The sequence below is a fragment of the Malus domestica genome, chromosome 05, assembly GCF_042453785.1.
Source record: "Malus domestica chromosome 05, GDT2T_hap1".
NCBI lineage: Eukaryota > Viridiplantae > Streptophyta > Magnoliopsida > Rosales > Rosaceae > Malus > Malus domestica.
The window spans coordinates 38,805,686-38,826,867 of record NC_091665.1 but is presented as its reverse complement, the minus strand read 5'-3'; the positions used below and the strand labels follow the sequence as shown (position 1 = coordinate 38,826,867).

The 21,182-nt window shown below is 35.8% G+C and overlaps 2 protein-coding genes across 3 annotated transcripts; both read right to left on the bottom strand.

Annotated features, from left to right (window-relative positions):
* Positions 1-236: 236 nt before the first annotated feature.
* LOC103431032 (probable WRKY transcription factor 14) lies at positions 237-5,925 on the bottom strand. Its single transcript, XM_008369180.4, has 3 exons — positions 4,941-5,925; positions 3,730-3,870; positions 237-1,718 (listed from the first exon to the last, which is right to left on the bottom strand). Exons 1-3 carry the CDS (start codon positions 5,633-5,635, stop codon positions 1,076-1,078), a joined length of 1,479 nt encoding a protein of 492 aa, XP_008367402.1. The 5' UTR covers positions 5,636-5,925; the 3' UTR covers positions 237-1,075.
* Positions 5,926-15,807: 9,882 nt separating this feature from the next.
* Positions 15,808-20,870, bottom strand: LOC103454463 (uncharacterized). Of its 2 annotated transcripts, none has more exons than XM_008394055.4 (14): positions 20,572-20,870; positions 20,226-20,459; positions 19,932-20,106; positions 19,764-19,847; positions 19,313-19,554; positions 18,680-18,926; positions 18,160-18,239; positions 17,995-18,079; positions 17,655-17,786; positions 17,420-17,533; positions 17,263-17,310; positions 16,674-16,758; positions 16,421-16,477; positions 15,808-16,325 (listed from the first exon to the last, which is right to left on the bottom strand). In XM_008394055.4, the coding sequence occupies exons 2-14, from the start codon at positions 20,429-20,431 to the stop codon at positions 16,183-16,185; spliced, it is 1,698 nt and encodes a 565-aa protein (XP_008392277.1). In that variant the 5' UTR covers positions 20,432-20,459; positions 20,572-20,870; the 3' UTR covers positions 15,808-16,182. The 2 variants fall into 2 exon arrangements, with proteins under 2 accessions (XP_008392277.1, XP_028958851.1); XM_029103018.2 differs by having other exon boundaries at positions 20,226-20,467; positions 20,572-20,694.
* Between the last annotated feature and the right edge of the window lie 312 nt (positions 20,871-21,182).

The window sequence follows — 21,182 nt, the reverse complement described above, 5'->3', positions numbered from 1 at the left end:
AATTAAAAAGGTGTGAGAGAAGTAAAAAGGGGTGTGTGGATATCACATTCCTTTTTCTTATTGTGGGAACAATGATAAATAAATTTTTATTATTTATGGGGATCAATATATAACCTACAAACAAAAAACTCAATAATTATTACAACCTATTTAATATTCAAAAATTACAATTAAATGTCAAGAATTAAAATTAGTTTTTAATCTTACGCAAAGTTTTATTAAAAAAGTAACAAGAATTAAAATAAAATTTTCCGTTTTTTGTTTTTTATTTTTTCCTTGAAATCTCTTACCAAAAACAATAAAAATAAGCTTGTTTCTTTTTCTTCTTAGAATACCCACCCACATGACCAAAGTTTCTTGAATAATTCTTCCCACTTTTAAAGATGAATAATAAAGGCAAGTCCCATCTTCATATCAATCTATCCTATCACACACTGAGAGACTGAGCTTTCCAGTCTTGTCTCTGATGGAGGTACCTGTTTCCACTGTAGAATCCTTCTGTTCCTCAGCTTTCTGTCCCCTCCACTAAAATTCCAAAGGGAATGTGGGACTCATTGGTTCTGCTCCCAATCAACCAACTACCTTCTCTCCCTCTCTTTCTTATGGGACATGGATCCTCTCCGGATCCATGCATTCTAATATTAGGAATCCATAAATTCTGATCATTGAAATTTGATTCAATGGTAAAAATTATTATAACTTTTAAAGTGGGTCCTTATTTGTAATCGTTTAATCAAATTTCAATGGTTCAGATTGATAGATCCCTAAGATTAGGATGCATGGATCTGGAGAATCCTTTCTTCTTTTCACATCACCTCTCTTCCCTAATCCCTGATTCTATTCTGGTGAATAACAAGAACCCAAAATTATATATAAAAAAAAAACTTACAAAAAGTAAAGAAAAAAAATTAGAACCCCACCCCAACATGTAAAACTCAATTCAAACCACAAGGACTAGGTTTTAAACTGCACCACCAAAAAGAAAGAACAAAAACTAACTTAAAAAGAGTATACTCTTAACTCTTGTTTTAGGGGAGTTGATGATATCTTTTCAGGGTGATTAGTCTTGGCCTTGTTATAACCGCCTCTTAGCTTCAGCAAATGAAGTATTGTTGGTGTTGTGATCTCCTGACCAATTATCTAAGAGATTGAATGGATCTAAGGGCTCTGCAGCCTTTTGCTGCTGCTCATCTGCCGAGAAACATTGTAAAAACAAGAGGTTAAGTGGGTCAGCCTCAATTTCTCCTAAATCAGCAAAGAAGTCATCAAGATGGTGTGACTGGTTGGACTGCTCATCAGGCATAGATGGTCTATAAGCAAACCCTAATTGCTGATGATGATGATGATCAAGCTCTAATTGCTTTTCAACGTCCTCAAATTCTTCCTTCACTGTTGAAGCACTTCCAGCGGTAATAACTGTTGGAGACATATGATTATCATCATTATCATTCACATTCTCATTTTGTTCTTCCTTTGTTGGGCCAGTTGGCTTTTGATGAGGCTGATGAGAGCTATTGGGAGAGATCTTCAAGGCAGCGGCGCCACCATTTTTGGATGGCTGGGATCTGGTTGAGCCAGCTAGGGCATTTCTCTGAGTAGGCCATGGATGGTTGTGTTCAGAAGTGTACGTGATGACCAACATTTTTGGATCCGTCCGGCTACGCTCTACTTGTTTCCTTGCTGAGCAACCCTTTGAGCTGCTACATCTATAGTAACCCCTGCAAGTAGTATCAAACACATCGATTGACTTAGTTAAGGTTAAGTTCAATGTCATTGCATAATATATAGATGATGATTGTTATGATTATAAAGATGATTAATGTTGATCAAATCCTTTATATTGCTTTCATCACATATCAACTAGTAATAGTCACATTGAGGGGATATTCTACAAAACTGACTGGTACTAATGCTGAGTTTCTGTGCTACTTAAAAACAGTGTCGTGAATTCACTATTCTTTTTGTCCACATATTTTTTTAAGACACAAACTTTCGCTACACTAGAATCATTCAAATTAAAATAAAGGTAAGTGTTTTGAGTTTGATGGAAAATGATTGTCGCACTTTTCGGTGCAGTTCTATTTATTTTGGGTTTTTTTTATTCTATCTACATGCTATGAATAAATAAGTAGTATACATGAAAAGAAAAGGTTATCCGCAGATTAGTTCCATAAATGAAAATTTATGAGAGTGTGAAAATTAGCTACATTGACCTATTTTAACCCTAGCCTAGTTCTCCACTTCTCACTCTACACGGACTAGGGACTTCTATACATAAAGCCTCAGATTATGGATAGGGATGCTGATTCGGACTTTTGAAACATTAGATCTTTATTTTAAAATTACAAAAATTAAAATTAAACGGTTAAAAAATTCGTAGAATTTCATACTCCGAAGCACAAAATCTTTTTATCGGGCTAACATAAGGGCGCTTCACTCGTAGTGCACTAAAACCCTATTTTGAATTTAGAATTTAATGGAAATGGATATGATCAAAGAAAAGGGAACACAACCATTCATGGTTGTCAGTGAGATATGCAGGCAAATCCTTAGTTTTGCTTACATAGGAACTTTCTATTATATGACAAGTGAATATGAAACTTTTTTCAAGTATTTGTATATAATATATAGGAGAAATTAGGTCCACATCTTTCTTTTTGTTACTCCATTGATTAAAATTTTATTCATTTTTAATTTTTGATCAAGGTCCTTGGGTATTAATAACATGATTAATTATTTGAATAATAACATATTTTTGTTTTTAAATATATTCCTTTAGTGTTAAAAATGTTACAATTAGTATATTTATATTTATGGCTAAATTTTTAATCATATATTTTTATTTTTAGTTTGTACCTATTTTTAATTTGCAAATATTTTTTAATTTGTACCAATTTTCTTTTCATTTTTAATTTGTACCCATATATTAGTTTCTTTTTGTGCCCATCTTTTTTAAATTTTTATTTGTGTTTGTACGCATGTGTATACCGTCACATGACATTGTATATTTAATCAATGATAGAAAAATTACTTATGGTATATTTATGTTTTATGCCTAAACTTTGTATCATATATTTATATTTTTAGTTTGTACCCACTTTTAATTTGCAACATTTTTTTTAAATTTGTACTATTTTCTTTTTAGTTTTATTTTGTACCCATGTATTAATTTCTTTTAGGGCCTATATTTTTAAAAAATTCATTTGTACTCATAATTTTTTAATCTTTTATATGTACCCTAATTTATTTATAATGTACCCATTCTTCTTTATTAATGTACCACTTTGTTATATGTGAAATGTACCAATTTTTTTAACACTATGGATACATTCTTTTGCCATTTATTATTTCTTATTTTTACATAGTTTTTATCCATTTATTCAATCAAAATGTTTGAATTCTTTTATTGTAACCGTTTCTAATAGTACCATAAAGAGGGATTTTAAATTTATAGGATTATAAATCTCATAAAATATCAAACAATTAATGTCAAAACTATAAAAACATAAATATTAATAGTAATATAATGAGGTGTCCAAAGTCAAGGGACTTTGATCAAATTTTGAATATCATTAAGGTTTTAATCAAAGAATGTTAAGGATTAAGGACCGCATCCAAAATATCCCTAATATATATATATATATATATATATATATATATATATATATAGAGAGAGAGAGAGAGAGAGAGAGAGAGAGAGAGAGATGATGACAAGTGAAACTTACTAACCTTGGATAAGGTGACCCTTTGATGGGTTTCTGACCGTACTTTCTCCATGCCCACAGATCAGACGGAACTACTTCTCCAGTAGGCCTGCTGTTTGCAGCCGCTGGCGCCGGAATGCACACCACCTTCTTTGCCTGGCTCTTCCTGCTCATATAAGTAATTAAAGATAGTTAAGTATGATTCATGTAGAGTATTACGTACGTTAAAATTAAACTTACTCAATTTATATTAAATTGGTGGGAACGGATGAAATATCTCATTTTCCATCCCTGTTTTTGTTGAAATTAAAAGGATGAAGTAATAGATGGTATATTCCAAAGCAAGACCAATACCAATCGAAAAACAGTGAGTGATCCTTTCAGGCGATGTGGATTGGGGGGGGGGAAAAGTAGTTTCCAGATACATAAAGATGAAAGCTATGTTTGTGATTGCTATTGTGACACAAAGCAAAGCCCCATACCTTTTCAAGCTTTGATTAAAACCCACAAAGACAAAGATAGATAACATGTTTAGTTATCTATATGCTAGATAGTAATGTTCACGCTTGTCACTACTTAACAATCTCACCTGAAAAACAGTCTTAGAGAGCTACACCCTCATCAAGACTGAAGACTCTAGAGCTAGTCAAACCTAACAATATTTGATATATTTTATTTTAGACAAGCGATGCTCAATCTAAAGTTATCTAAATTACAAGAAAAAGCCACTAAGTGCTACGGTTTGGTGGTATTCTTCTTCACTTATAAGTAAGAGGTCTTAGGTTCGAATCTCCTGGATGGCGAATTCGATATCAAATTAGGTTGCCCATTGTGTGGCTTATCGGAACTCTTCCTCCTCTTAGTGTAAAATATATTGTTGTAATAAAAAAAAAATTACAAGAAGGAGACTCAAACTTGAGTGCAAGAAGAGCAAATTGCTCTAGCCTATTTGGCTATACCCTAAACCCTGTTCATATTCATAATAACTAAGGAACGCTTTAAATAACAAACCCTATTCTTAGATTTTCTCCATGTACAAATTAAAACCCAAGTTGCATATAAGGCAATTTTTCATCAAGGTTGTTGATCTATGAAATGATGATGATGATAATGCCACCTTAATTACCCATCAGGATTAATTTATATACCAGTAATTAATTACTAGTTAGAATAATTAATTCATGGAATCATGGTCAAGTTGTAAGAAATATTAAATGCTCTCTTATGGGTCCTCACCTTCGCTTGATACCCGGATTCCGTGGAGATGAGATCTGCATCCCAGTGTTCTCGAGCAAGCAACCTTTTGCTGCTGATGAGCTGTTCGCATTAATAATCATGTCGCTTGCAACCATGGCAGTAGAAGCTGATGATGTTTTAATCTCCCTAGGAGACGACGACACTGCTGCACCTATCACCGGAGAATCACATGGCGACACCGGTACCTTTGCACTCGGAGAGATCTGTAGCATCCGTGAGAATATGTTGTAAGGCCTCTTTATTGGATCACCATCAACCACAACACCGCCACTTTGATGGTTGTGATGCCCAAGACTAAGTACATGATGACTGCCATCGCCACCGCTACCAAAAGTAGTAGTTGTAACATCTTCCTCCGCACGAGCTGTACAATTGGGGCTGCTGAAAAGGCTGGAACTTGATATGCCTAGCTCGTTAAGCAGCGGATCGCGCATGTACGACAAAAATGGATCGCCAAAGTTGTCCTTAGTTTCTTCTGCTTCTTCCATGGCTGATGAGGATGATGGGAATATCATGCGATGATCAGATGGAAAGTGCCACGAGTCGGTGTAAGGTTCTTGATGATCAGACGGATCAGCTCCAACGGTAGCAGTAGTAGTACCAGCTCTTAGTATGTCGGTTAAATCACCTTGAAAATTCTCCATCCTAGTAGTTGGCATGAACAAGCTGCACATGATATATATACTCTCTTAAGGCAAAAGCTGCAGCTTCAAGTTCAAGTATGTCATTTGAACCATATTGTAGTATATTGGGAGGTTAAATTTGATTGAGATTTCACTGTAAAATCAATTGACAATACACAACAGACTGATATGTTCCCAAAATGGGTTTTGATTATTAGGAGCAGGAGAGCAAAGATGTGGTTTTTGAAAGCTGATGTTGGATTCTTCTGTTCTTCTCAAAAACAAAGTTATGATGAGGGAGAGAATTGTTTGGAAGAGATCAAGAGAGGAGCTGACTTTTCATATAAAACAGGTCTTCTCCATACGCAACAAAGAGAGAGAGAGAGAGTTTAATATGAAATGGCCGAATTGCTAACGATAAATTATTTGTCATCAAGCTAACTGTAGTGCTTATTTTTATTTGTTAATTTAATATTATATATTAACCACTCAGTAGTACGGTTTGATGGTATTCTTTTTCACTTGTAAGTGAAAGGTCTTAGTCTTGGTTCGAATCTCGTAGATAGCGAATTCAATATCAAATTAAGTTGTCCATTGTGTGACTTAGCCGAACTCCCCTCCGTGAGTGTGTAAAATATATTGTTATACTAAATATTATGTGTTTTTTCTCTGTCAGAAAAATAAAAGGATTACCTTTGCCCAAAAAAATAATGAAAGTAAAAAGTCCTCTCCTTTGTTTCAGAAACAAGTGATAGGAAAGTAAAGAGGCGGCAAGTAGCCGTATTTCTCGGAGGAACGTTTCGAAACTTCAACAACTATTCTTGGTTTCTTTCAAATTTGAGTTGCCTTCATTCTTCTTCTTTTGCGTGACCAAAACGTTTGATGGTGATCATGTGGTGCTTTAGGACCCGCCTGCCCAATATTGCCGCCCAACCTTCAAAGAAATGAGTTCGTGGGGGGGAAATGTTCTATTGTCTTGTATCACATCTTATGAAGTACTATTATTGGAGATTGGGAAGTTTCGAACTTGTGACGTATAGGTAGAAACTCAACACCCTATCTACTAGGATATTAGATCACGTGTAGTATATCTTATATGGTTACACTTACACACTATATACTCGAGAATTCAACTATCACAATATTAGGGTTTAAAACATCTTAGGCCTCATCCTTATACATTTGTTCTTTAGATTGAATGTTCGTATTTTAACAAAGTATCAAAATTGAGATCTTAGTTAGTTGGTCGTATGACCATATTTACTTATTGCATCTATTATATTAATCATGTGACTTTTATACAAAAAATATCACATGCAATTAGTTTTTTTTTCGTGGTTGTGATCGCTCTTGCTCAGTTGAGAGAAAGTTGTCAAAGAACTATGAGAAGGAAGCTCATTGACCATATTTTATTACGATCCATCGTTTGTTTTCTAGAACAATGATGAGTTATAATTAGACTCTTGACCTTTTTAAATCGAAGAAGAAAAACGTCTATATATAGGGTAATATATAAATTATTGTTACTACGCACTAAATCATGATCTTTTATATGTTAATCCCAAAGGATATGAAACAATACAAATTTTAAAGAGCACTGAAGATAAATTTTGGGAGGTCTTCAAATCAAATAAATTTCAATGTAATAGACAAGGTCAACTTGGCCAAACTGCACATGCCATAAAAATAGAGCCTCAAGTTTGGCCAAACCAAGGAGCCTCTCATCTGGTCGCCAAGGTGGAGCCTCTCCTGCCATAAAATGGCACGCCGATGTGAATCAAACTTGAGGGTTTCCTTTGCATTTCTCAACTATTTCAGAAGCCACCAAGTTGCAGTTGTTTTTGGCAACAACTCTAAAGTTCATCCTTATTCCACATTAAAAAAAGGAAAACTAATGAAAATGACTTGAAAACTTTGAGTTTTAACGATAAGGACAAAATAAAGGGTAAAGTGAATATAGTACCAGGTTTGACTTTTTAGTGTAAAAATGTAGTTTTTCATTAAAATGAACAATAACGTGGGCTTTTCATTAAAACTCCCTTAAAAAAGTATTTATATGCGGCTTTTGAATAATCATCTGAATAAATCAACGACACGATAATATGATTAATTAGTTAATCTTTTAAAAAACAAAGATAAAAGTGTAATTAGCGTTTTGAAAAGGTGATTATGATGAAACTGAGGGATATATATAAACTGGGCTCTGATATAACATGTCGGAATGATGAAGGGCAAGGATTAGAGTTAGAATCCTAATGAAGTATGTTTTATTATAAGGTTAAATTGATTCTATATTTGTTGTAATAGGTCCGATAAAACGCCTTCCGTTTTGGTCCAAATATTGGGTTCCTTTTTGGAGTCTTGTACGACCACTTCAAAGATAAAAAATGGTGCTAAACAAATAACATCGTGTAATTAACATCATTTGATTAGACATTTTTAGGGTTAAGGACTTCTCACCAAAAGATAAAGGTTTGGGGTTTTAATTTTAAGAAACAAATTCCCAAATGTCTCGCTCTATCCCTAGAATTATACTATTAAAACACAAATATTATTTGTGTGTATTGAGATGATATTGTGGGGGAGGGAGGTGGTTCTCGATTAGAATTTGAATGTATAATGGAACAATGATCATATATGTTTGATTAGACATTTTCAGAATCTACCAAAGGTAAAGGTACGTATGACACACTCTCTCTCTCTCTCTCTCTCTCTCTCTCTCTCTCTCTCTCTCTCTCTCTCTCTCTCTCTCAGGGGAACTTGAAGGTTTTGGCTTACGAATTCTTTATAAGACCATTGTTGCCATCCGTATTTCTTACTATTTCTTATTACTTTCCCTTATGTACACTGTATCACTCACTACCATAATAGGTGGAACTGAAAATTTGAATTCCACAAGGACCTAACAAATGGTCAAGGGTTAGTTGCCCGCATGTTCACAAGATATAATTTGTAGTGGTTGATAGATGTGAATCACATGGTAGAGTCTTACACCAATTGATAATCTACAATCTACACACATATAAGTCTTAAACCAACTAATTCAACCATTCAATATCATTGATACATGTTGAATAATGTAAATCTCACGGTAAGCTACAAATTCACAATCTGCACACATAAGTTTCAAACTAACTAATTCAGTGATTCAAAATCATTTATACGTATGTGTTGAATAACTATTTTGACAAAGTTAATTCTTCCTGACTTAACAAATCACCACATTAAGTGCTACTGGCCTAGCCAACCTGTTGTAATTTTATATCAATAAACAGGTAGCTAGCTAAGAACCCAAAATTTACAAATTACAACCATGATCAAGTTGGTCATGGTATGCTTAAACTTCTTAGAAAAATAAGACCCCAACTGACTTCTACGGACCAGTTCAACAGGGTTTCCTAAAAGCAAACGGGTCTTAATTAAGATTTTAGTGGTCCAATCTACAAAATCCCCATAGTTTTAATTTGCTAATCCATTAATTATTAACTGGCTTTCAGACAACACTTGCCCCACGTTCTTGCATGACAAGCTCTCCCACTCCCTCCCACAAGAGAACAAAATTAAACTGGGATTCTCTGTGCAGTTCTCTACAGGGTTTTTGTCTTCCCACAAGAATCCCTAGGCCATGTGAAGCAGGCACATACTTATTTAAAAAAATATATATATATATATATATATGATTACCCAATAACTATTATTAATTATCATATAATTTAATCAACAAAAGTTTTTATATATTTTTTTTATGTTTAATAACACTACATTATAAGTCACTTATATATATATATGTGTGTGTGTGTATAATTTAAGCATGGTCCATGACTCATTGGGTTTTTTTTTTTATTCCAGCCTTCCCAGCTTACCTTGAATTAAATAATGCAAAAAATGAGGTGCCCCTTTATAATAATTCCATATATTTCTGCCCTGATTACGATAGAGTTTTACTGATTTGCACGCATGACACTGAGACATTTTTTGCTTATGCATTTTCACACCTCTCAACGTCACCATTCCAGTGTACCGGCAACCTCACCGGTTTGTGCCTGAACCAACTGCAGAATTCGATAAATATATAGTGCCCATCCACTATCCTCTACATGGACGGCTGTGATTTACTTGCCACCAGCTGTCTTTTGTCCCTGCCCTAATAGCCAACTTATCTCATTCTATTATTCTAATGCCCTGGTCCCACGTAGGAAAGGTCAAATTAGGGGTCCACGTTAAAATAACATAACACAAAGGCCTTTTTAATCTAGGGTTTTGAGGTTTGTGAGTGACTAATTAGGGTTTGATATAATCCAGTCTCTCTACGAGAGAAATCCTTTTATAAATATTATGAACGCCAAACCTAGGCAACCAATAAGAGAATGACAAGTAAATTCCCACTTGTAAATTTATAATGTAGCACTTTCTTAGCAATTACAAAAGGTTTTTCAAGAAAATTTTCAAGGACTATGTTTGGACCTAATTTTACACTATCAGCCCGAGTAATCAAGGCCGTTGAATGAGCAGGATTTTAGGCCATTAAATGACAAAGTGGCTGATATGATTTTGAGTTATTATTGAGAAATAATATTTTGATTTTAATCATTATATTATCTCTTAGTAATATATTAAATGATTTAAACCTAATATTTGTCTAAATCCCAATTAAAATGATGGTGGGATATTGGGATATGCACGGCGTCAGATAATGAAGCAAGCAGTGCGGTTCAAATTGATTTGGATGTCTGGCAGTGGACGTGTAGCTTGAAATAGCTTGGAGTGGAGATCAGCATATGGGATTTGATGATCTTAAAATCATGGTCTTGGATAATGATGGGATAAGGAACCTAGGTAGACTAGGCCTTTTTGCATGGTGATGTCAGATGGGTTTAAAAGCTACTAATGGAGTTTTGATGATAAGAAGTCTAGGTGGGCTAGACTTCTTATGAGATGTGATAAGCCTAACTTTTATTAGGTTTGAAAAGTCAATAAACAAATCCCACGGATCAATTTGAAGGATATGCCTTGGTTTTTGATGTGGATCAAGTTCAGTTCCGTGAATTAGAGTTGTAGTTGGACTCTACAAAATTATCTAGCCATGCCCAGTAGAAGATATGAATGCTATAAATACAAGGTGCGTTGCAACAAGTGAGCTCCCTCCAATTCAACACACAAACTGCCTTGCACAATCTCTCGCTCTACGCGCGAAACCTCTCAACAACCTTGAGATTTTTATTTTCTTTTTTGCCGACACATCTTCAGTTTGGATAAACAGCATTGCGTCAAGGCCGACTGGTTATCTATCCAAGTCTCGGTCGAGAAGGGTTTTCGAATCCTTATTGGCAGAGGTCATCTCACGAACCTTCTCAGCGAAGTGAGGTGTTACGAATCACCAAACTCGGTGCGTTGAACGCCAAGTTATTTTATGATTGGATACTCACAAGTTGGATTTAGAGTTCGGCATTCTAACGGCCGAACCACATTTACGATTAAAACGTATATCTGCTTTGAATACTTGTGTCCATATAGCCTGGCGTTAATTCAGTGTACTTATACTCTTACGAATATAATCACCGTGATCGAATCCGACGCCGACGATTTGTGAATTTCGTATAACTAGCAGCCTTGTCTTCAGGCTCTAGAACCTGAAGGTCGAGAGTGTTCCTTCCTCGGCCGCAATCGTAAGACCGAGAAGTCAGCAGCGCACCCAACGCAACATCAACATATTTTACTCCTCGGCCGACGAGTTGGCATGCCCCGCATCAACCGAATGACGTAGTTAGCTCATTCGTTATTCGACCTGCGCACCACGTAAGCTTGGTAGTTTTTAGGGTCAACAGACTATCATGAAAGGTGGGGGTTTGGCTCCTCAACACCAACCACAGTGAATGCCTATGGCCTAGGCTTAGCTATTTATCAAAATAAAATAAATAATCTAACCAATTAAAGAAAAAAAAATAAAAATGGATATATATATTTTTTTCTAAACTAGACTAAACGAAGAAAGTGATTTGAACGCGAATAGAAACACTATGTTCATTAACACAATCTACCATTTGTGATAGAGCTAACTTTGAGGGTGTGTTAGTGGTGCCATTGCACAAGGCCCCTAGTTTGCAAGGCCCCACCATTTACGATTTTATTTTACCTGTATATATAGAATATCTATTCAAAGTGCACCAATTAACCAAATTAAGCTCTTAGCGTAGGTGTTCTTGCACTTTGTATTTTTGTAGCTCCAACTGGGTTGAAATACCTCATGCGGCACTTTTTTTTTTATGTTTTATTTTATTGAAAAGCAAGAAGTTTTAGACTCAAAAACATGGATGCAAATAAGTACTTAGCTACCAAACCATGCTTCATTTCATTTATTTTCCTTTGCGTTATATTAATTTATAGACAATAAATGTGAAAAAAAATATAGCAACCAAAATTAAGTACTTAGCCACCACATCACGCTTCATTTCATTTATTTTCTTTTGCGCTATATTAATTTATAGATAATAAATGTGAAAAGAAAAATATAGGAACCAAAATTTTAAACCTTATAAGAGCCTTCGTTTGAGTCTCGTATAGGACTCCAAAAATTTGATAGTTGGCTCTGGATCTGACTTGTGATCTAGCCTTTTTTTAGACTTTCACTAGTTGGCAAGCTATTTATTTTTTAGTTTTTATTTGGGTTAATTACACTAACACCCACTGAGGTTTATTGTGTTTTCAATAAACCCCCTCACGTTTGTAACATAACACTAACACTCCTTGAGGTTCTAATTCATTTTCACATAACCCCTTTAGGGCTGACATCACCTTAAAATAATTTCTTAAAGACAAATTTGCCCCACTATTAATTAGTTTAAAAAATAAAAAAGGCTTTTTAAAAATACATATAATAATAACCAATATAAAGAAAATAGATTTTTTTTGTTGGACTTCAAAAACGAACATTAACAATAAAAAAAAAATAAAAATAAAAAATAAAAACTGAAAATAGAAGGCCACCTGTGCATCTTCGGATCTTCCTCAAATCGCCACCTCCATCTCTTCGTCAACCTCCTTCACTCCTTGTTCACCCAAACTGAAACCAATTTCGACGAGAAAACGATATGGAAGAAAGCCCTGATATGGAGAAGAGTACCTGATTTGGCTTCTTTTGGAAGAAATTACCCGACCACATTCCTACTCCGAAATGGCCATAGGATTTAACAGGAGAAAGATTTGTTCTGCCAGGGTTTTTCCAATTAAGAAAAGAGGATTGGGATATGAATTAACAGCGTAGAGGAAGAAGGTAACAAGATTTCTTCAATTTTCTTTTATTTCCTTTTATTGTTTAATGTAAGATTTTAATTTGAATTTTTATTCTATTTATTTATAAAGGATTTTTCATAAAGTAATTAATAATTAGGGCAAAATTGTCTTTAAGAAATTATTTTAAGGTAATGTTAGCCCTAAAGGGACTATGTGAAAGTGAATTAGAACCTCAAGAGGTGTTAGTGTTATATTTCAAACGTGAGGGGGTTTTGTGAAAACACGATAAACCTCAGAAGGTGTTAATGTAATTAACCCGTTTTTATTTTGCTTTAGTAGGGGCTGGTTCATAATGCGGCATTGCACCAATGTATGAAACAAGGGAGCTTCTTCCCCTCTTGTTAATCCAAAACTTCTCTTTTGGGGGAAACCTTTAAAAAATATTGTAACATATCCCATACATGGGGAACTGGGCTATTGTCTCTCTTTTTAGTGTTAATAAATTAAAGAGTAAAGATAATTAAGCCCTTAAATCGTGTGCCACGTGGCCCTTTTCCCATGTGATTATAATGACTTAACTTTACTTCCAGTGAGAAACAAGTTAAAAAATAGCTTAATTTTGTCTTGAGAAATGCTTAAGAACTCTCTTAAAATTTTTCTGTAGATTCTTTCTCACCTCATATTTTAACGTTATTTTTTAGAGAATATTATAAAATATGATGTCAAAAACATAATCTGACAGAAAGTTTATAGAGCTTTCCATTTTTAAAAAAGTTCTCTTAATATTTCTCATCGGTCTTTCACTCTGGGGATCATTTTCAAGATCCTACATATGCCTTTTAAGTGAAGTTTATTGTTTTTTTTTGGTTTTCGAAAGAACGCCCTTTAAGTGAAGTTCAGGTTGAGGAAAACCGTTGTCCTTGCCTGGCTACTCGCTTACAGATTGCATATTTATGTAAATTCTCTAAGGGCACATGTACATTTTGTAGATCTAGTACATTGTAACCGGTTGTGTATCTCTCTCTATTATTTATATAAATAAATTATCTATCACAAAAGAAAATAGGTGTTGTAAAACTAATTATTTGAGAGAGAATAGAGACGGTGCGGCTAGAGAAGAGAACAAGAGAGAAAGGCTTTGTGGGATCATGAATTTTCTTGGGTTGGAGTAAGGCATATCGAAATACTAATGTCTCAGAAGTCCGGTCATGGACTTAACGGCTTCGAAAACAGACTAAGCTGACTAAACGAACCAACAATGCCCTACACTCAGTTGGGCTCCGAACTAGTAGGCAGGCCCACATGTCTTGTTGAGGTCGACTATGCTTGTTTATTATGACACGGAGACCTGATCCGACTTGGAATTAGATTAGTTTTCTATATTCTTAAAGATTCCTACAATCTCGGAATTCACGTGCTCAGCAAGTAATCACAATTTAAAAGAAAGCAATATCTTATGCTAGATATCCTTTAGGTTCTCCCAACTTCATATCCTAAAAAGACTCTCTACTAACTAGTATAAATACATCAATCTAAAGTTCATCTTTGTTTACGCTTTTATTATGCACACTTTATTCTCTTACCACTGCTTGAGTTTTAAGGTTTATACTAACTTGACATTCAGAGAGCCTTTGGCCAGTACCACACAGGTATATCATGTTAATCACAATTGTTTGTTCTTGTTTGTAGGTGGCCGTTCTCGCACAATTCAACCATACACCGCTGTGGGAGCGGCTCCTTGACGCGACAAGGACTACGATTGACCTCTTAGAATTCCTGCAGCCAAACCATCGTCCGATGCAGCACCTCCAAGGGTTCAGCCAACTTCCCCTCCCAGACCACCTCATTGCGCTCCATCCAAAGCGCCCAAAGCAGCATTAATACTACATCAAGGTCTAATTTTGAGTGGATGATCAAAATAGTTTGCAATTATAAGAAACTAGGGTTATGTCCCGTACTAGAATTTTGAATACCTAGTTAGTATAAGAGCTATAATTACATAATTAATATACCTTGGTTTGAGGTCATAATGAGACCAATTTTTAAACAAAATTTGAAACCGTCACCAATAAGAAATAAACAACTTAATTAACACTAATAATCTAATCAACAACAATCACATCATTTGATTTTTCTAGCATTACCCTTTTCTTAACGAGACACAAATTTTCAAGGAAAAGGCTTCGCTCCTCAATTCCCCGCCTGATCAATACAAACTTCATACATGCATCAGATGAGGCCAAATCTTTAATTTCCAAAATGAGTGTTGCCTCTTTGTGGCCTTAGTAAGTGATTGACACGTATTTATTATATGAAAATTTCTTAATTTTGTTGTCATAAATTTAATATGTCAAACATATATAGAGGCCACATCTATTTTTAGTGCAAAAGATTTGATCTCATGTCAGATCGAAATTTGGTTAGGTTATGGTCTAATTACCTTCTAGAAGTATACCTCACATCTGACACATCACAAAACTGTCCGGAATTTTAGACATATAGTTGTTAAAATCTTAATAAAGTTGCTCCAAACCTCATAACTTGAAACTTTGGAGACTTGTTCTATTGTTTTTGAGTGAGGAACTTCCAAATCTCAACATGTTGTGTGTACTCACAAAGTTTTGAAGTCTCATTGGGACTACTTCTGAAAGCGTTAAAAGTGCTTATAATATTGTTAGACAAATAAAATTAAAAATGGTTATGGATCAAAAAATGCTTTCTAGAGAAGCACTTTCAGAGCTTTCTAGGAAACACTTAAGGTTTCTAATAAAATGTTATGCTCTTAAAATAAAATCGCTTTTACTCTGATGTAATTGTAAACAATCACAAACGGGACCTTAGTTCGTTGTAGTTTTGGGCCCATTCTTCTAATCAAAACAAGTATATGGAGGCTGGTACTACTAGGTATTACGGACACTAAAGAAAAGTTCTCCATCTCTGAGTTTCTTTACCATTGATTTCCAAGGGTTAGAAATTAGAAACAAGTCAAAACATGAAAATGCTAATGCATGCACTTGAAGTTTACAACAATAAATGAAAAAATTTACATGTCGTAGGTACGAAAGAATGAGTGTCGCTTAACTCCAACGATATGTTCTGTCACTAAACCTCTATACAAGCACAAAGAAGCTCACTATAACCCTGGTAATAGACAACGATTTTGACATAATTGACTATATAACATGTCAACCTATTCTATAAAGCAACAACATGACCTTGACAAACGACGACTCATAAATCAATCATTAAACGTAGCCTAATTGTCAAGCTCGACCTCCTTTCCTCTTAATCTACATGATTATATGGTGACTGGACACACAAGAAATTATACTTACGAATGCTGGATAATAGCTCGTACACTCTGCTTGTTATCTTCGTGGCGGTTTGTGTTGAGGTAGTGGGGGTCTAGTAGATTGCCGTGAAGGCTGAGAGCCTCCTGAGACACCCAACTGGTTGGGCACATGTAAGGGAGGGGTTCCGTTAATTGGTGAGTCCGGAGGATCAGGTGTGTCTGGAAAAAGCAAACAAGTGGAGGTCTGAGACTGCAAATACAATCTAATACTAAACAGACGACACTGAGGAATTCTGATTGCAACAAGCACATACCAAATAATGATTTAACAGATGGTCGTTTTGGCTTGGTATTCTTTTTCTTCAACTCAGCTGCATCAGAGGGAGCATTTGATGGTCAGTGAAGCTCTAACATTACACCAACCGAATGCCTCATCCAGTCCTCCCCACCCCCATCACAAATAAAAGTTCTACTAATTTCTATATATTACCGGTTGATGCCTATTTATACACATTAATTCCTATCAATAGTTTTTTTTTATTTAACCGTATACTACGTAATACTTACCAATGCCAGGCATATGATGCTCATCAACAATTTCAAAATTCTTGTAGGTATAGCCGACGAAATTTGTATCCGTGGAGGAAAGCATCTGGAATGAGTGAAAGTATATGATTATAGATTAAACAGTCAATAGATATAAATAACAGGAATACAGAAAGACAAACACTAGCACAGAAACAGCAAAGAAAGACCAATCCACGAAGAAACTAATTTATGAGGGGCTGAAAACAAAGAAACCTGAGACTAATCATAACATTTCCAAACGAATTAGGCACTTCCCTTTAAAATTACATATGATAAAATTTGATTTTCCATATTTTTGTGATATTCATAATACCTAATATATTTGATAAGATTTTGCGAGACTATATTCACATTAGGGTAAAAGTAATTGATTGATTGAAGATTAGAGTAACGCCTAGTGTAGGAGAACTACTTTCACATCAACTTCCTACACAACCAAACTTAGTGCAAGCTCTATCTTCCCTTCTATTTCAAGATGACTATCAAATCCTGTTTTCCAGTACTACCGCCGAAGCTAATTTGCAGGAACACCATATAGATGCAAACTCAAGTAAACTTTGATACTTGCCTTTCTCCACGGACCAGATTTTGTTGAAGTCTCTACTGGAGCCCCCAACTGCAACCATGAAAAGAAAAAGGAATTCAAGATAATGGTAAGCAGATAAGGTCCGTAAGGAAAGATAGGAAACATCCAACACTTGGATAGGTATCATCATTTGGCTCACCTCATCAAACTTCTCAAAGTTTTGAGTATCTAACTCATTGTTGACCTCTGGTATGAAAGCCGCTTCCATCTGATATAATCTATCCCATTGTAACCCATCAAACCATGGGTGTGCCTAACATAAGGAAACACATTTAAACTCTTTTTTTCTTTAACCAAATAAAAGATCTGTCAGCCATTAATGATTAAGAGAGAGAGAGAGAGAGAGAGAGAGAGAATCTGTAAAGCATGCTAACTTTTATTTCATGAGCTCCTTGCGTCCCAAGCCTCTGCTCAACATTGCAGAGGAGCTTGCAAATGAGATCCTTAGCTTCAGAAGAGAGCTTTGCTTCCCCTGGGAATTTCAGATGAGTTCTCCAGTTAACAATCTGCATGGCATAACTAACCATTGGTTTGATAAGATTCATAAGGATATGCAAATGAGATGCCAGCAGGAGATTTCTCAATAATACCGCTTAAAAAATAACCACAGTTCCAGAAAACTCCGTTTCTCAAATCTGCATTGCTAAACCTATTCAGAAATCTGAATGTTGCATATTACAAAATATTCAAACAAAAAATCAAAATTCAGTTTACCTTTCTGCATGTTGACATTGGTTCGTCAGAATAGAAAGGTGGAAATCCTACAAGCATCTCATACATGATTGCACCAAGAGACCACCTGATAGAGAAATTTTGTTACAATTATAAATCACTGTCACATGTCCCATGGTGAAAAATGTGCAAAATCAATAAACTAACCAGTCACATTCCATTCCATATCCTTTCTTCAGCAATACTTCTGGAGCAATGTAATCTGGAGTTCCAACTGTTGAATAAGCCTAGATGACATATGAAAGGACCATTTTATTTAAATATCTGAAGATTCGTTACAGAACATTTGAAGAGACAAGCGAATCATAATTACTGGACAAACGGAATTAACAAGAAATTCCTTTCTTAAGTACAAACTGTAAGCAACAAAGCATAGCACAAAAAAATGATACTTTTCCTTAAAGATAGCAATATTGCCATTGTGCATCCGATTTTATGTAATATCCGTGAGTGTATATGCCAATCGATAACTACAAGGCTGCCGTTTAAATAATTCCTAGATATTATATATCTTTTTCCTTCCTTCCTCTTTCAACAAGATTCTGATCGGAAGTATAATCGAGCACAGGAACGTAGAAATACTCTAACTGGAGGTCATGTCGCAAACACTAGCGGTAGCAACAATAGTTCAAAAGATGAGTAAACCAAGAAATGAAACAGAACATACCAGCATTCGCCTGTTCTTTTGCCAGTGCAATAACTGTTCCTGCTGTGTCCTTTTTGGTGTTGCGGGAAGGTTAGAATGTTTATGACTCGCTGAAGGGGATTTTGAATTCCCTCCAACTGCATTGCCATTCTCACCATTCTCACTAAGATCTGGAAAGCTGTTAGATCCCAAAGGCTTACACAACCCAAAATCTGAAAGCTTCATGTGGCCATAACGATCAAGCAGCAAATTATCAGGCTTAATATCCCTACAAAAGATATTAAAATTCAGGCTTACATGACATTTGAATTGAACATCTGGGAAGCAGATAAATAAACACAGTTATGCAACAAATAAAGACAACAGATAGAAACCTCAAGGATAACACTTATAAAACACGGAGAAGGTTGCACGGCCAATGGCTTAAGGTTCGGTCAGTTACACAATAACTAAGGTTCTGATAGAATGGTTGTAAGTACACATTACCATCTACGTTATTGACAAAACTATAGTCAAGCCTAAATATTTCTAGTTTCCAAGGCAAACCATTTTAAAAGCAGGATATTATGTTTAGGTATTAGCAGGCTATTCACGTCTAATCAACGGGCGATCAAGATTCAAACTCAGTAAGTGCGCAAATAAATGAAATAATACCTGTGGATGTAGTTGTGTTTATGAATAGACTCAATGGCAAGGACTGTCTCCCCTACATAAAACCTGGCTTCATCTTCAGTCAAGATATCTTTGCGCATTAGTAATGTCATCATATCACCGCCCGGAAGATATTCCATTATAAGATACAAAAATTCGTCATCTTGAAAGGAGCAGTAGAGCTTAACGATGTAAGGACTATCAACCTCAGCAAGAAGATTTCTTTCAGCTTTAACATGTTCCACCTTCCAAAAATGAAATTAAGTATGAGCGACGATGAACATATCAATAGTGGAGTAAAGAAAAAGCAAGCACATTTCTTCCAAGTTCCTTTCTTTACGGGTGGGCAAGTTCTTTCACACAATTCAGTTTAAATTCATAGTTTTTTCAGCAATATTTAATTCAACTTTATGATAAATACAGTTATGAATCATGATCACTGGTAAAGCGGTACCTGGCCTCTCCGGAGCATCTCCGATTTCTTGAGCTTTTTCATGGCGTAGACCTGCCCAGTAGATTTCTCTCTGCAGATTCTGACCTGCATTTTTGCAACACATACAACATAAAGCCAATGCAATCGACATAAACAAAAAGCCGATTGACAACAAAATATAATGGTAACCTCTCCGAATGCACCCCTTCCGATGATGGTCAACAGCTGAAAGTCATCAACCCCCATTTTATGCCTCTGAAGATGCATGTACTCCGTCTCCTTCTGCTCCAAATACTTCAACACATTCATCTGATCCTCCTGCGAAACATCCGCGTCGGCGAGCCGCCTTTCGAGCATCCACCGCCTGCAATCCCACACAAAAACACCACATTCAACCCCAAATTCCACACAGTCAATCAACCAGCTTCAATTCCAAAAGTGCTGCAGAATTTGACCGAGTCACAGCCAGTCAACTCAACTCACCTCTCCTTCCTTTCCTGCAAGGACTTCATTTGCGCCTTGTAGTGGTTCTCAATGTACTGTTTGGCTGCCTCCACCTTCTGTTTGGTCACGCTCGACGGCGCCTCATCGGAAACAGAATTCTGCTGCTCGGCCTTCGTATCCTCCGCCGCCGCCTTCTTCTTCGCCCTCGGCTGGAACTTCTTAAGCCAGCTCCTCGCAGAATCCATGGCTGAAAATTTACAGTCCTCCTCCTCCCTGTATTTCTTCCAATCCAACTCAATTTCCCAAAAAAATATGAAAAAAAATCCAATAAAAAAAAAATTGGAAACGTATTAATTCGTTATTAATGACGAATTAAAATACTAACCGAATGCAGAGAAGATTGCATGAAGAGATTTCACGTGGGAAGTAACTGATTCAACGAGAAAAGCCGATGCCTTTCTCTTCTGCTTCCTTTTCTCACTTAAAAACTCAGAATACTCGAGCGGAAAAACAAGATTAATTCATTAATTTCGTTTTAAATCGAATTTAAGACAGATGGATGAAATTACAAAACAGTCCTCTCGTTGAAGGGCTAGAGAAAAAAATGGGTCCGTGAAAGGAAGGGTAATATGGGGAAGGACGAGTTTTGCGATGTTAATTAGCAGTCGTGAAAATCACCACGACGTCGACAGGGGGATTGCCGTCGCGTTAAGGTGGCTCTGGCAGCCGGTAACTGGAGGGAAAAGTGACCGGCAGTTGGTGTTTGGAACCGACACGTGTCGGCGAACGTGCTGGCACGAAGGTGATGGGGCATAAAGGCGCGCGAACTTGTGATTGACGCGTTTTTTGGGGGTCCCAGAAAAGCCTGGATGTGGGTGATAATGATATGTAACATGGGTTTATATTGGCTTTTGAAAGCGCGTGGAAATTAAACCATGGTTAAGATTATTTTATTTCTTGAAATTTAATACTACGGTTTAATGATATTTCTCTTTA